The 12,706-nt window shown below is 44.5% G+C and overlaps 1 protein-coding gene and 1 non-coding gene across 4 annotated transcripts in view; both read left to right on the top strand.

The window, feature by feature from the left end:
* MTARC2 (mitochondrial amidoxime reducing component 2) overlaps window positions 1-12,706 on the top strand; it is a 33,424-nt gene extending 20,718 nt beyond the window's left edge. The window contains exons 5-9 of one of the 3 annotated variants that reach the window (XR_005836316.1): window positions 3,502-3,563; window positions 3,650-3,721; window positions 5,367-5,497; window positions 5,699-5,775; window positions 11,856-12,706. Coding sequence is in view for 2 of the 3 variants with exons in the window: in XM_040636006.1 (XP_040491940.1) it covers window positions 3,502-3,563; window positions 3,650-3,721; window positions 5,367-5,493 (261 nt within the window). In the remaining variant the exon portion in view is untranslated. The remainder of the gene's footprint in view (window positions 1-3,501; window positions 3,564-3,649; window positions 3,722-5,366; window positions 5,498-5,698; window positions 5,776-11,855) is intronic. The other 2 variants (XM_040636006.1, XM_040636005.1) reach the window with 2 other exon arrangements.
* Window positions 9,134-9,240, top strand: LOC121104110. The gene has a single exon (XR_005836481.1). It is a non-coding gene; the product is annotated as a U6 spliceosomal RNA (small nuclear RNA).

Below are 12,706 nucleotides of genomic sequence, written 5' to 3'. Positions count from 1 at the left end.
AAGCTCTGTAGCTGTGGTCGGGTAGAACTGCTGATCCAATCCGTGTTCTTCAGGATAATTCCTTTGATAGCCCATGGCAACAGCAGAGCGCTCCAGCTTTTGCCTTCTGTCTTTCTGTCTTACCCGCAGATGTCTTGTTCGTCTGTGGCACATGGGTGTTTAAGAGTGCACCTTGGGGGGGGCGCCTGGGTAGCGCAGTCGTTAAGCGTCTGCCTTCGGCTCAGGGCGTGATCCCAGCATTCTAGGATCGAGCCCCACATCAGGCTCCTCTGCTATAAGCCTGCTTCTTCCTCTCCCACTCCCCCTGCTTGTGTTCCCTCTCTCGCTGGCTGTCTCTCTCTGTCAAATAAATAAATAAAATCTTAAAAAAAAGAAAAAAAAGAGTAAGAGTGTACCTTGGTCTCCCTTCTCATCTGGTGCTCCCCCCCGTGTGTGTGTGTGTATAAAATATAGATATTATACACATATACATGTTATGTATATGCATGCATATGTACATACATTTACATATATAATATGTAGTGTATACATATTATATACACAAATTATATTCACACATACACATTCTATATACAACATATATAGAATATATGGACGAAGATAGAATAGATGTATTTCATCTATTCTCTCTCTTTAAATATATGTGTATAGCCATATGTGTGTGTGTGCTGTATGTGTGTACAAAGAGGGAAAGGGAGGGGGAGAGAGAGACCCAGAAAGAGAGGGGAGAATCTCCTGTCATACATTTAACTTATTGCTTGGCAGGTGCCTATAAGGACTCTAGTGAAGGCCTCAAAGAAGCAAACACCCTCATCTGCACTGTTCCGTGTGCTCCATAATAATTGCCCCAGAACCTTAATTTATGTCTTTCTTTGTGCTACTTGTCACAGGAAACCATGTAATCTTAATTTAGTGTTTACCAATGTGAACGGCAAATACATAGTAAATTCCCAGGCTGATTCCACAGAGCTGAGCCCATGGCGTACAGCGCTCTGTCCTTTCTCACTGCCTTTCTCTCTTCCTTTCCTTTCTTCTCGCACCTCAAAAGCTCCATGGTTTTATCCCTTCACCTAAATAAATGTCTTAGGGGCCTGGATTTTGCCAGACTGCAGAGAGGCAGCTCGCCAGCAGGGGGAGCAGTCAGCTCTTCCAGTAGTTTCCTGTGTTTAGGGAAGGCCCTGGAACCTCGGGAGTGTCTAGGAACCTAATGGAAAATTTAATTTCATGCGTTCTTAATTCAAATTAACTTTTAATAATCTACGGTGTTTTGTTATTTTCCTCTAATAACTGAATTAATAATTACATTTAAACTTAGTTCGCTTAGTGTTTTTTACTGCAAATAATGCTCTGCACCAGAATGCCAGTCTTGATCAGATTAAGGTGAGCGACGTTATTATATAAAGTGATTAATATTTTTGAAGGTCATGAGAGCTGGTATTTGGGGAGCTTCAGACAATTTCTATGAATGCAATTTGTTGCTCTGAACTGGGTACTGCCGCTTTCTAAGAGCGAAAGTGCAGATTAAATCTCTTATATTAAGCTAGGATACCTAATCGAACTTTTCAGGCTTTCCGACTTCATGCCACAGTCACAAGGCAGAGTTTCCACAGTTCTGTGGCTTTGAAATATGAAATTCCTCATCATTTGTGCAAAGACATTGAAAGGAAGGTAGTTGAAGAGCCAGGCGTGTTGGGGGGAGCGGGTCGCCGCGCTGATGGGTTCACATTCCTGTGGCCGCAGCGCCCTCGTGTGGCAAAATGTATCCAGTCTTTTCCGCCGCCCCCAGGCCAAGACTGCAGGCGACCCATCACTTCCCGGTGCAGGAGCCCTATTACTGGTCACTCGGGAGAGGTCACATACCCCCAGCTGAGCCACCTGCTCTGGTTGTCTTGCATATTTTTTGCCATTTGCACAGAGCTTGTAATAAGTCCTGGCTGGGATATAGAAATTCCATTTGTTCCATGGGGGTCCTTGCCTTTTACAAGGGCAACATGGTTCCTCCGTCAACTGGTTGTTGGGAACATAGATTTTATTTCCACACAGCAATGGTTTCATAAATGGTGGTTGGGAACCCAGGGCATCCACAGAGACCTCTCCCGCGGCTGTGCTCCTATTCCGTAAGAGATTTGTGAGCTGGGAAGAGCCAGTTAGGGACTGGAGTACCTTTCCTGTGTTGGCTAAATCACCCCTGTAGGCCCTGGGGGCTTCATGTACCCCTGGAAGAGAAGCAGAGCATGACGGGAGCCTGGTCATCAGTGGCGGAAGGGGCAGCATTATGCGTGAGTCCCTCCCCCTGCTCTTCCTTGCCTCCCGCAGAAACAGGCCCAGTCACTCCTGGAGGGTGGGCGGGGAGGAGTCAAGGACCAGGTGAGAGGAAGAGATGCCTCATTTCCTCACTTGGGGACTGACTTCTCACCAAATCCCTTAGACCCACGGCCTCCAAACCTCGTTTGGGTTGAGATCAGGAAACAATGTTTCAAGGGACATTTTTATTGCATCTGATTATAGATACTGTTGTCAGTTTCTGGAGCCTGGAGTGAGGCCCCTCCCCTGAGGCCTGGATGGAGGGTTGTCCAGGGAAATGCAAATCCCACAGATGGCTTCCCTATTAGCAAGAGAATCCTGTAACCTGCCCTTGTTATGTGTGTGCATGTCTGCGTGCACAGGTGTGTAAATATGTATACCTAGGCATATGTCATCTGTATAATCTCCATATGTGTGTGTACAGGTATATACGTGTGTGTGTAGACAGATAGAGACAGAGATAAATTTAAAAGCTGGGTGGTTAGAAGTCCTGCCTTTCAGAATCTGAAGTTTTCAAACCTAGCTGCTGTGACCCTGAGAAAATCTCATAATCTCTCCAGGTCTTGGTTTCTTTGTATGAAACGGGGATCATAATAGTACCTTCTTCGAACTTGTGGGGATTTATTGAAGCCCCAAGGCGGATGTTGGCAGTGCCCACCTTTCGAGGGTGGGAAAGCAAAGCAGGGCCAGTGGCCATAATGCCGCCCCCCCCCCCCGTCCCCGGGGCAGTCTGCCTGTCTGTGGAGGTGGGAGTGGTGAATGTGTGACTCTCCTACCTGACTCCCCGTGGGTGATGTCCCCTTCATCAAAGAACTGTATCAGATTTCAACTTGGCTTCCGTTGTAGCTTAGCTATTGGGCTTGCCTTGCAAGCTGTACGTTTCTGTACTGATACATTATGTATCAGTAAATCGGCCTTGTAGCTGATGGATGATTCTCATGGCAAACTGCCCCCCAGAGAAGGAGGGTTCATGCTGTGCTGACAGACTCGGCTTCCTGAGACAGTGAGTCCGGAGGTGGACGGATCCTGGACTCACCCATATGCTGTCTCCCCTTGTGTCCCTTTGGGACATACCTCTTAGTGTCCGGCTTTGCTTTCTTCTGCTAGCTCCGTAGTTAGCACCAGCCAGAGAATAAACTGCTTTCAAGACTAGGGAAGCCTAGTGATTCTAAAAGATAACTTTTCCTTTCCTCCTAGGACACTTGGGATGAACTCCTGATTGGCAATGTCGAAATGAAGAAGGTTTTGTCTTGCCCCAGGTAAGGGTTCTCTGAGAGTCACCCTCTGGGGGTGGCGCGTTCATGGGTTCCTAACCGCCACCTAATCGTTGGTTCTTGAACGACAGGTGCATTTTGACCACTGTGGACCCAGACACCGGAGTGATAGACAGGAAGGAGCCACTGGAAACCCTGAAGAGGTAAACAGCAATGTGTCTGCTGTGTTTTTAATATTATCCCCAACCCAGAGCTACCTGTGGGGGTAGGTGCCCCGTCCGAGCACCTTTCACTCTGCCGTCTGGTTGGCATGTGTCGGTTAAGTTGCTTCCTCTTTTTTTAAGGACAGATCCTCAACTGCTTTTGACAGATTTTTTCATTGTCTAATACTGTGTTTTAAAATTTTCATATCTCTCACAAGAATTTTTAATAAGCTTCACGTGTGTATTTCCAAATTAAGACCTCAAATACTGTAATTATTGTTATTGCAGCTCAGATTTCTTTATTAGACTCAACATCGAGGATTATGAGACTAATGGAAGTTGCGTAATGAAATATTAGAAAAATGGAAATGGGACGAGTTGTGAGAGCTTGTTTTTTCAGGAGCTGCTTTTGCACCGGGTGTCTCCTTGTGCTATCAGCTGACTTTCGTTATCAATCGAGAATGTGTGTTTTTTTTTTTTTTTTTTTAAGATTTCATTCATTCATTCGACAGAGAGAGAGAGAGAGAGAGAGACAGCCAGCGAGAGAGGGAGCACAAGCAGGGGGAGCGGGAGAGGAAGAAGCAGGCTCCCAGCAGAGGAGCCTGATGTGGGGCTCGATCCCATAACGCCGGGATCACGCCCTGAGCTGAAGGCAGACGCCCAACGACTGAGCCACCCAGGCGCCCCGAGAGTGTGCTTTTAAAACGAAGTCAACACTTTCGGGAGATAATATTCTATTTTATTTTCCTTTTCTCTGTTTTGTTATTTGTTTCCAATGGTTTTGAGTTAGGGAAGAGGTTATTTCTTGAAGCCTTCAGACATGCAGTTCTGTTTTGTTTTTTTGGTTTTTGAGATGCAGTGAAGTTAATTTTTTTTCTCTGGAGACAGGCCTCTTGGAAAAGATTACCCTCATCAGTAGTCCAGCCCCATGCCACCTGCATCTGTATCTTCATTTTTGTTTACCAAAGAGCCTCAGCTCCGGGCTTGTAAACTGGGGGGGTTGGGGGCTGGGAGGTGGAAAGCACATTACTTACTACTTACGTGCATTGAACAGAAAGTTTGGAGGGCGCCTGGGTTGCTCAGCGAGTTAAGCAACTGACTTGATTTCAGCTCAGGTCACCATCTCAGGGTCCTGGGACTGAATCCTGCATCAGGCTCTGCGCTCAGCAGGGAGTCTGCTTCTCCCCCCACCAAATAAATAAATAAATAAATAAATAAATAAATAAATAAATGTAAAAAAAAAGAACTTGGAGAGTTCAGGCATTTCCATTTCGAGATTGTATGAGCATCTGTTTCAGGGAGTTGTGAAGTTAGAGGTATACATGCAAACATACCACTTACTGTTTTTTTTTTAAACATACCACTTATTTTTATATTTTTTTTAACATACCACTTATTTTGAGTAACACTTAAAGTTTTTTCAAACTGAAACCATGGAAAAACCATATAGACTCTCAGGATGCTTCTAGAAGAACTAGGATTACGTGTGGTTTGCCTACTTGCCCACAGACTTCTCTGTCCACATTGTAGAAGAGGTTTGCTATTTATGGGTAGGTCATCTGACAGTGAAAACTTGAATTCTCTTGGGAGCACTTAGATTCTTACCTCCCTTTTGTGCCTGATGATGAATTTTTGCCTCTTTCAGCTACCGCCTGTGTGATCCTTCCGAGAAGAAAATATACAAGTCGTCCCCACTTTTTGGGATCTATTATTCAGTGGAGAAAATTGGCAGCCTGAAAGTTGGTGACCCTGTGTATCGGATGGTTGAGTGACACGGTACGGTGAAAGGCCAGCTTTGCTGTTGCAATTCATTGCCTCAGGGCCATTGCCACATTTTCTTGTGTTGAGATGTTTTTACATTTTGCTGCTTTAACTCTTAGGAGAATGAGCGGTTTGTGTTCTGCTCTTTGGAGTTGGAAAATGCCTTTTATTTTTCTTCCCTCCGTTGCTTAGGCTTCTCTCCCACTTCCCTTTCAGTTACAAAATGCTGATGCAGGAGCCCCAGCAAAAGACAGGCAGATGTTCTCAGTTCATTAAGGAATAAGGAAAATAAGGTGAGCAGGTCTCATGAGTTCTAGATTGACTTTTTCTGTCTCCGATAGAAAAGTGAGGGGAAATGTTTAAATTATTCAAAATCAACTTGAGAAAAACATTAAATACTTTTTACAAAAATTATTTATTTATTTTTAAAGATTTTATTTATTTATTCGACAGAGATAGAGACAGCCAGCGAGAGAGGGAACACAAGCAGGGGGAGTGGGAGAGGAAGAAGCAGGCTCATAGCAGAGGAGCCTGATGTGGGGCTCGATCCCATAACGCCAGGATCACTCCCTGAGCCGAAGGCAGATGCTTAACTACTGTGCCACCCAGGTGCCCCACAAAAATTATTTTTAAAATATGATTTAAAGTTTGAAAAATATTAGTGCATCAAGGTGCCTGGATTCTGAATCCTAAAGTAGAAAATAATGCTCTCACACTGATTCTATCAGGCCAAATACAACCCTGACTCCTGGAGCATAACACCGACCCCCCAAATTACAGAAATAAAATCATTTGGAAGACTTCGAATTGAGTTTTTAAGCAACTCTTCCCATAAAATCTATAACCCAGTTCTGAAAGTCACCTCATGTCTGTAACTCTTGACCATCCTTGTTTCTAATTCTGGCCTGACCTTCTCACCTTCTCGCTTGACCAGCCTTGAGGACACCATGGGATACTGGTCCAGACTGTCTATATCCAGATCAGATAGACTTGGGTTCATAATCCTAGCAGCTCCTAACTTGGTTGAGTTATTTAACCTATCAGCCTTAGTACCGTTATCTGCAAAGTGGGACTGTGGCAGCACTCAACAAAATAATTGCAGTCATTTCAAGGATGATTTTATATAAAGTTGCAGCACTGCCACAGCAATGTCAGGTGTCCCAATTGGGTGGGGGCGGGAAGCACGGGCAGTGAAAGAATTCACCCAGGGCAGAGCAGAGGAGGGAGTTTATCGAATGCACTGCAGGGGAGCAGCAGGCAGGAGAGAAAAGAGAGACTGTCTGCTAGGAGGTGGTGGTGAGGGGCTATAGTTATAGGGCAGAGTGAGGGAGTATGGGGACATAGGGGATTTTCCCATTTTTGGTGATATTAGGAACTGTGCCTGGTGTAAGTAGTCCATTGGTTAGGTAGGGCCTATGAGTTAATGAGCCCGTTCGCACTCAGCTCTCTGGTCGCTGTGGGCCCTTTTGCCTTGCTCAAGCTTCCATAGCTCAAGCCTGTTGCCTGCAGCAACTTCTACAACAAGCACAGAAAATGCTCAATAAATATCAGCCATGATTTTTATTGTTGTCATTGCAGAGAGGCTCCTTGGAACACTGGCAGAAGCCAGCAAAGGTTAAACATTCTTACCAGAATCAGCTCTTGGGAGTCTCTGGCTGTAGGGCCCAGTTGAGAGAAAAATAAAAGTTCACGTTGTCCCTTCCTTTCCAAATCCAAACGCATTGTTGATGGATCCTTTCTCTCCCAGAGGGAGCTATTGCCTCTGCTTGTCTCGTTTTGCGTAACTGGGCTTGGCTTTCTGTCTGTCTGGAACTTGCAGGTTGCTGGTTCTTTCTTTTGGCCGTCTTTGGGACTGACTCCAGCTTTGGGGAACTTAATATTCTTTGTACCCTCATCGAGGACCTGTCTTATACCCAAGGGGAGGTTATTCAATACTGCAAAAAATATTTAAAATCTGGGGAGCCTGGGTGGCTCAGTTGGTTGAGCGTCTGATGGTTGATTTTGGCTCAGGTCATGATCTCAGGGTCCTGGGATTGAGCCCCTGACCGAGCTCTGCACTGAGCGTGGAGTCGGCTTGAGATTCTCTCCCCCTCTGCTCCCGCTCATGCTTTCTCTCTCTAAACTAAAATAAAGAAATAAAATCCTTAAAAAAAAGAAATATTTAAAATTTGAACTATATACCAGGAGGGAAAGAAGCAAATTGAGGGTAATGCAGGTTAGATGGGTGAATCGAGCCATAATGTCACTTAAGTTACAATCCAAATTCTAAAGAATTAAGAACAACTGTCCTTTTCTGACAGATCTTTTGCAAAACGAAAGTCAGCTCTAGAGGCAATTCAAAATTCACCTGTTCCTTTACCAGTCCCCAAACTTCCCTTATCTGTCTCAAAAGGCTTGAAAACTATTTGCTTTAGGAAACAAAAGTCCTTTTTGGAGGAATTTCCATTCCTTCGGTGACCCTTAGTTATACATCCTACCATGTCTTTGAAATTTAAACACAGCTCGCAATCAGGTATCTGAGACTAAGGGGAAAAAGAAAAAGGAAAAGAGGCCTTTTTGAAAATACAAACTATTTGTAACGGCACTTGTGCTCAAACTCCGGCAAGCCTCCTTAATTCCAGAGGCAAATATAAGTCTTAAAAATCTTCTCCAGCAAGATTGTAAGGTTTGTATATCTGTGTGCTTCTGTGTTTGTTATAAATGTGAGGCATTTTTCTACTTCTGGATGGTATTGCTCCAAGTAATGTGTGAAAGAGCTCTATTTAGTTGGTTGGAAGACAAGCATTTATAAGGCTTGGATATTTTGGAACTCTGAAAAAGATAGAAACTAACCCAAATGTTTTCCAGCTTCATGAGATCTGAGACAATGTTTGGTATTAAAGCTAATTTAAGTTTGTTGGTTTAGGGCGCCTGGGTGGCTCAGTGGGTTAAGCATCTGCCTTCTGCTAACAGGTCATGATCCCGGGGTCCTGGGATGGAGCCCCGCGTCAGGCTCCCTGCTCGGTGGGAAGTCTGCCTCTCTCTCTCCATCTGTGCCTCCTCCCCGCTCATGATCTCTCTCTTGCTTGCTTTCTCTCTCTCAAGTAAATAAATAAAATCTTTAAAAAATAATAATAAAGTTGTAGCAGGTTTGTGGAAAAGGAATCCTTGAAAAGGAATTTTAATATTTGGTCAAGCTGGCTAAGTTTAACGTGAATAGATTTTAAAGATTTTATTTATTTATTTGACAGAGAGAGAGACAGCCAGCGAGAGAGGGAACACAAGCAGGGGGAGTGGGAGAGGAAGAAGCAGGCTCCCAGCGGAGGAGCCTGATGTGGGGCTCGATCCCAGGACCCCCGGATCACGCCCTGAGCCGAAGGCAGATGCTTAACGACTGAGCCACCCAGGCGCCCCTAACATGAATAGATTTTAAAAATAAATTTTTTAAAAGATTTTATTTATTTATTTGAGAGGGTGAGAGCTAGAGAGAGAGAGTACACGCGGGGAGGAGAGGGAGAAGCAGATTCCCCTCTGAACAGGGAGCCCAACGTAGGGCTTGATCCCAGGACCCCGGGATTACACCCAGGTGCCCCTAAAAATAAGTTTTAATATCACGATTAAGCTGGTGCAAAATTACAATTTGGATTTCTCTATTAAAAAGACAAAGTGTTGGTGCTCGCTTCGGCAGCACATATACTAAAATTGGAACGATACAGAGAAGATTAGCATGGCCCCTGCGCAAGGATGACACGCAAATTCGTGAAGCGTTCCATATTTTTGTGCACTGGGTGTTATATACAACTAATGAATCATCGAGCCTTACATCAGAAACCGGGGATGTACTGTATGGTGACTAACATAATATAATAAAAAAATCATTAAAAAAAAAAAAAAAAAAAAAAAAAAGACAAAGTGTTGGGACACCTGGGTGGCTCAGTTGGTTAAGGGTCTGCCTGTGGCTCAGGTCATGATCCCAGGGTCTTGGGATCGAGTCCCACATTGGGCTCCTTGCTCAGCGGGGAGCTTCTCCCTCTGCCTGCCACTCTCCCTGCTTCTGCTCTCTCTCTCTCTCCCTCTCTGACAAATAAATAAATAAAAGCTTTAAAACAAATTAAAAAAAAAAAAAGACAAAGTGTTTTTTGTTTTGTTTTGTTTTTTTCTGGACTTTTCATCTGCTTACGTCTTTTTGACCTGGAACATTCCAACAGATTTGCTCAACTGATTAGGCTTATTTGATATATCGAATTACATGAGAAGCATTGTCAAATAAGAGGTAATACTAAACCTTCTTCATGTTGCATTGTAAAATTGTGGCAAGTGGGGTAAGTCCATTCTTCTTCTGAGGGGGGAGAGAAAGAGGTGCTCATTGCCAGGCTTTTGCCATACCAGTGTCCTTACAACGTGGCCACACTCTGCTCCTGACTTACCAACATGCAGGTAGGTAAACAATGCCTGGAAATGAAGTGAACAGTCGGGGTTATAGGAACCCCAAGAAGGCCACTTGGTTCTCCTTGGCTCCCTGGCAAGCCCCATTTTTCAGGTTTTGCATTCTTTCACCCACCGTAGTACGTTTAAGATGACTCCAGTTACAAACAGACAGTGGTGGAGAGATTGCAAAAACAGTCTGCCAGCAATGCCTGACCTGTCGGGCCCATAATCCTGAAACAAAACAAAACAAAATGAAACTGTTTTGATTCCCAGAGGCCTCAGACCTCCCTCTCTCTAGACCCTTCGAACACCTGCACCCGGACTTCATTCAGAGGCCAGTTAGTAGGGCTTATCAATATGTTCTTTTTATTGTATGCGTATTTTCCGGAGGGGCTGAAGCCTTTCCCTACTGCAAGGCTGATGCCCTCATGGTAGCAAAAACCTGTTAAAAAGTGTGTTTTCCGCTTGGGGTCTACCTTCCATGACTTCCGGTGATCAAGCACCCACGTCACTAGACAGAGCGTATGAGCCTTAACCATAACCTTGCAGAATTTGTAGAATTCTAGCAGCATGGAATGAAGCGACCATCTTCTGATCATCATGAGGTCGAAGAAGCTTCCCAGATCCCAGTTTGAAGGATCCTCTTGGTCATAGTTTATAGCCTGGTGACTAGGTATTCTGGAAGCATCATCAGAGGAAGACAGCCCTTCTAGCTCCACTAAGAGAGACCTCTCCTGGTGCTCCTGACCACTGACACTGCTGCCAGTCTAGAAGGTGTTACATCCTGGGGACATGTCACAAAGCAGGAGGCTCTCCATGACACCTGTCCTATACAGACCCTGAAGACCTAGAAATTAAATTAATGCAGAAGAGAAATCATTGATATGGCAGTCGACTTCCTCCACCCAAGACCAAGATCTTGACTTCCTACTTTGAACATAAAACCCTTCTCCTTCTTTTCCGTTCCTTTACTCTGGCCTTAGCTTGGGAAGATAACATTCCATCTCGCAGGCCACTGCTAAGGCTAAACTTACATTGTTGAGTTAAAAGGGACCTAGCAGTGGGGTTTCGTAGTCCAGGATTCACTCCTTTTGACAGGTCCCTGTTTCCCTAGTTAGGAATGAATGTAAACGAGGCTAATTTCCGGGGCGCCTGGGTGGCTCAGTCAGTTAAGCCTCCGACTCTTGATTTTGCTCAGGTCATGATCTCAGGGCTGTGAGATCGAGCCCCGCGTCTGGCTCCATGCTGAGTGTGGGGCTTGCTTAAGATTCTCTCCCTCTCCCTCTGCACCCGCCCTGGTTGTGAGCACACGTTCTCTCTCTCTCTCTCTAAAAAAAAAGGGGGCTGATTTCTTAATTCTTTTTTTTTTTTTAAGATTTTATTTATTTATTTGACAGAGATAGACAGCCAGCGAGAGAGGGAACACAAGCAGGGGGAGTGGGAGAGGAAGAAGCAGGCTCCTAGCAAAGGAGCCTGATGTGGGGCTCGATCCCAGAACGCTGGGATCACGCCCTGAGCCGAAGGCAGATGCTTAACGACTGTGCCACCCAGGCGCCCCTGAAGTCAGACATTTAACCAGTTGAGCCACCCAGGTGCCCCCAGGGCCATTTTACAATTGAGTGTTTTTCTGTAAGTTAGGTTGCTAATGTGGAATTATTGACGTGCGGGATACAGGCGTACGAATACATGTATATACATTCTGACCAATGGCTTTCAAAAGCGCTCTTCCCCTGTGCGCCCCCTCGTGCCCCGTGAGGCAGATCCTGGCTCTGGGCTCTTGCCAGACGTGGGTGGGCTTCTCCGTCTTAACAGGCTGCTTTTTCCCATGAAGGTAATTTGGCGCAGGACATAGCTTATGTTTCCTGCATTTTAACCTCATTGAGGGACTGTTTTGTGAGTGTTTGCGGTATTTATGACCTGTAGGAGAAATAACCAAATAATCAGAGGTCCTTGTCGTTTATTTCAGCAGCCGGGAGGCTTTCTTTAGGATTCTACCGACCGCGGCAACACCATGACCTCGGCGCACCCTTGCTAACCAGCCTGTGGCCGTCTTCACCCTGGAAATGAATCTCCATTTTTCACTTTTTGAAGTTATGCATGTTCCAAATTCCTGCAGGAAAAATATTAGAGGCAATTCAGAAATAAGAAGATCAACAGATTTTAGGTAGTGAGGACTTTTGAAATAGATAAAACTGTCTATGAAATTGTTTCGAATGTTACTAGAGCGATTACACTTCCCAATCCCTGACATTAATGCTGATGAGTAAAGAAAGCTTAAAGAATCAGTTAAAAAGCTGCAAAATATTTTTCTAAGCGTTGACATTTTACTACCTATCATTTGTGTTTTAGGAGGAAGGGGAAATGAGATCACTGTTTTCTGATGTGTGTTTTACATGTTAACACCAATTCCTGTTGTTGGTCTTTACATGGCTGTTGAATCCTGTCACCTTTTTGCTCATGGGTTTTGGAATCAGGTTGTACGTGAGTATGGAAGTTAATTTATAGATCTTGGTTTGGTATTCGACTAGCCTCTGTGAAGCCATATGGAAGTAATCTGTGTGTAACTGCCAGATACAGCGCCTGGAATTCCCAGTATGATGAAGAAAAGATGGGATTTTTAAAAGAATGGAATTTTGAGAGCGGGAGGGAGGAGGAGGAAAGCATGAGCACATTTAAATAATTTTTTTTGGAACAAAGAGAAGTGAACTATTTTGGTATGACTAAATAAAAACCCTCACTGAAGAAATCTGTGGATGAATGAACCCACTTATAATTTTGTAGTTCCTTTAATATTAATAAATGTGAATCTCAGTTGTA

This window comes from Ursus maritimus, unplaced genomic scaffold (genome assembly GCF_017311325.1).
Source record: "Ursus maritimus isolate PB19 unplaced genomic scaffold, ASM1731132v1 scaffold_2, whole genome shotgun sequence".
NCBI lineage: Eukaryota > Metazoa > Chordata > Mammalia > Carnivora > Ursidae > Ursus > Ursus maritimus.
This window is presented reverse-complemented; position numbering and strand designations above follow the sequence as displayed.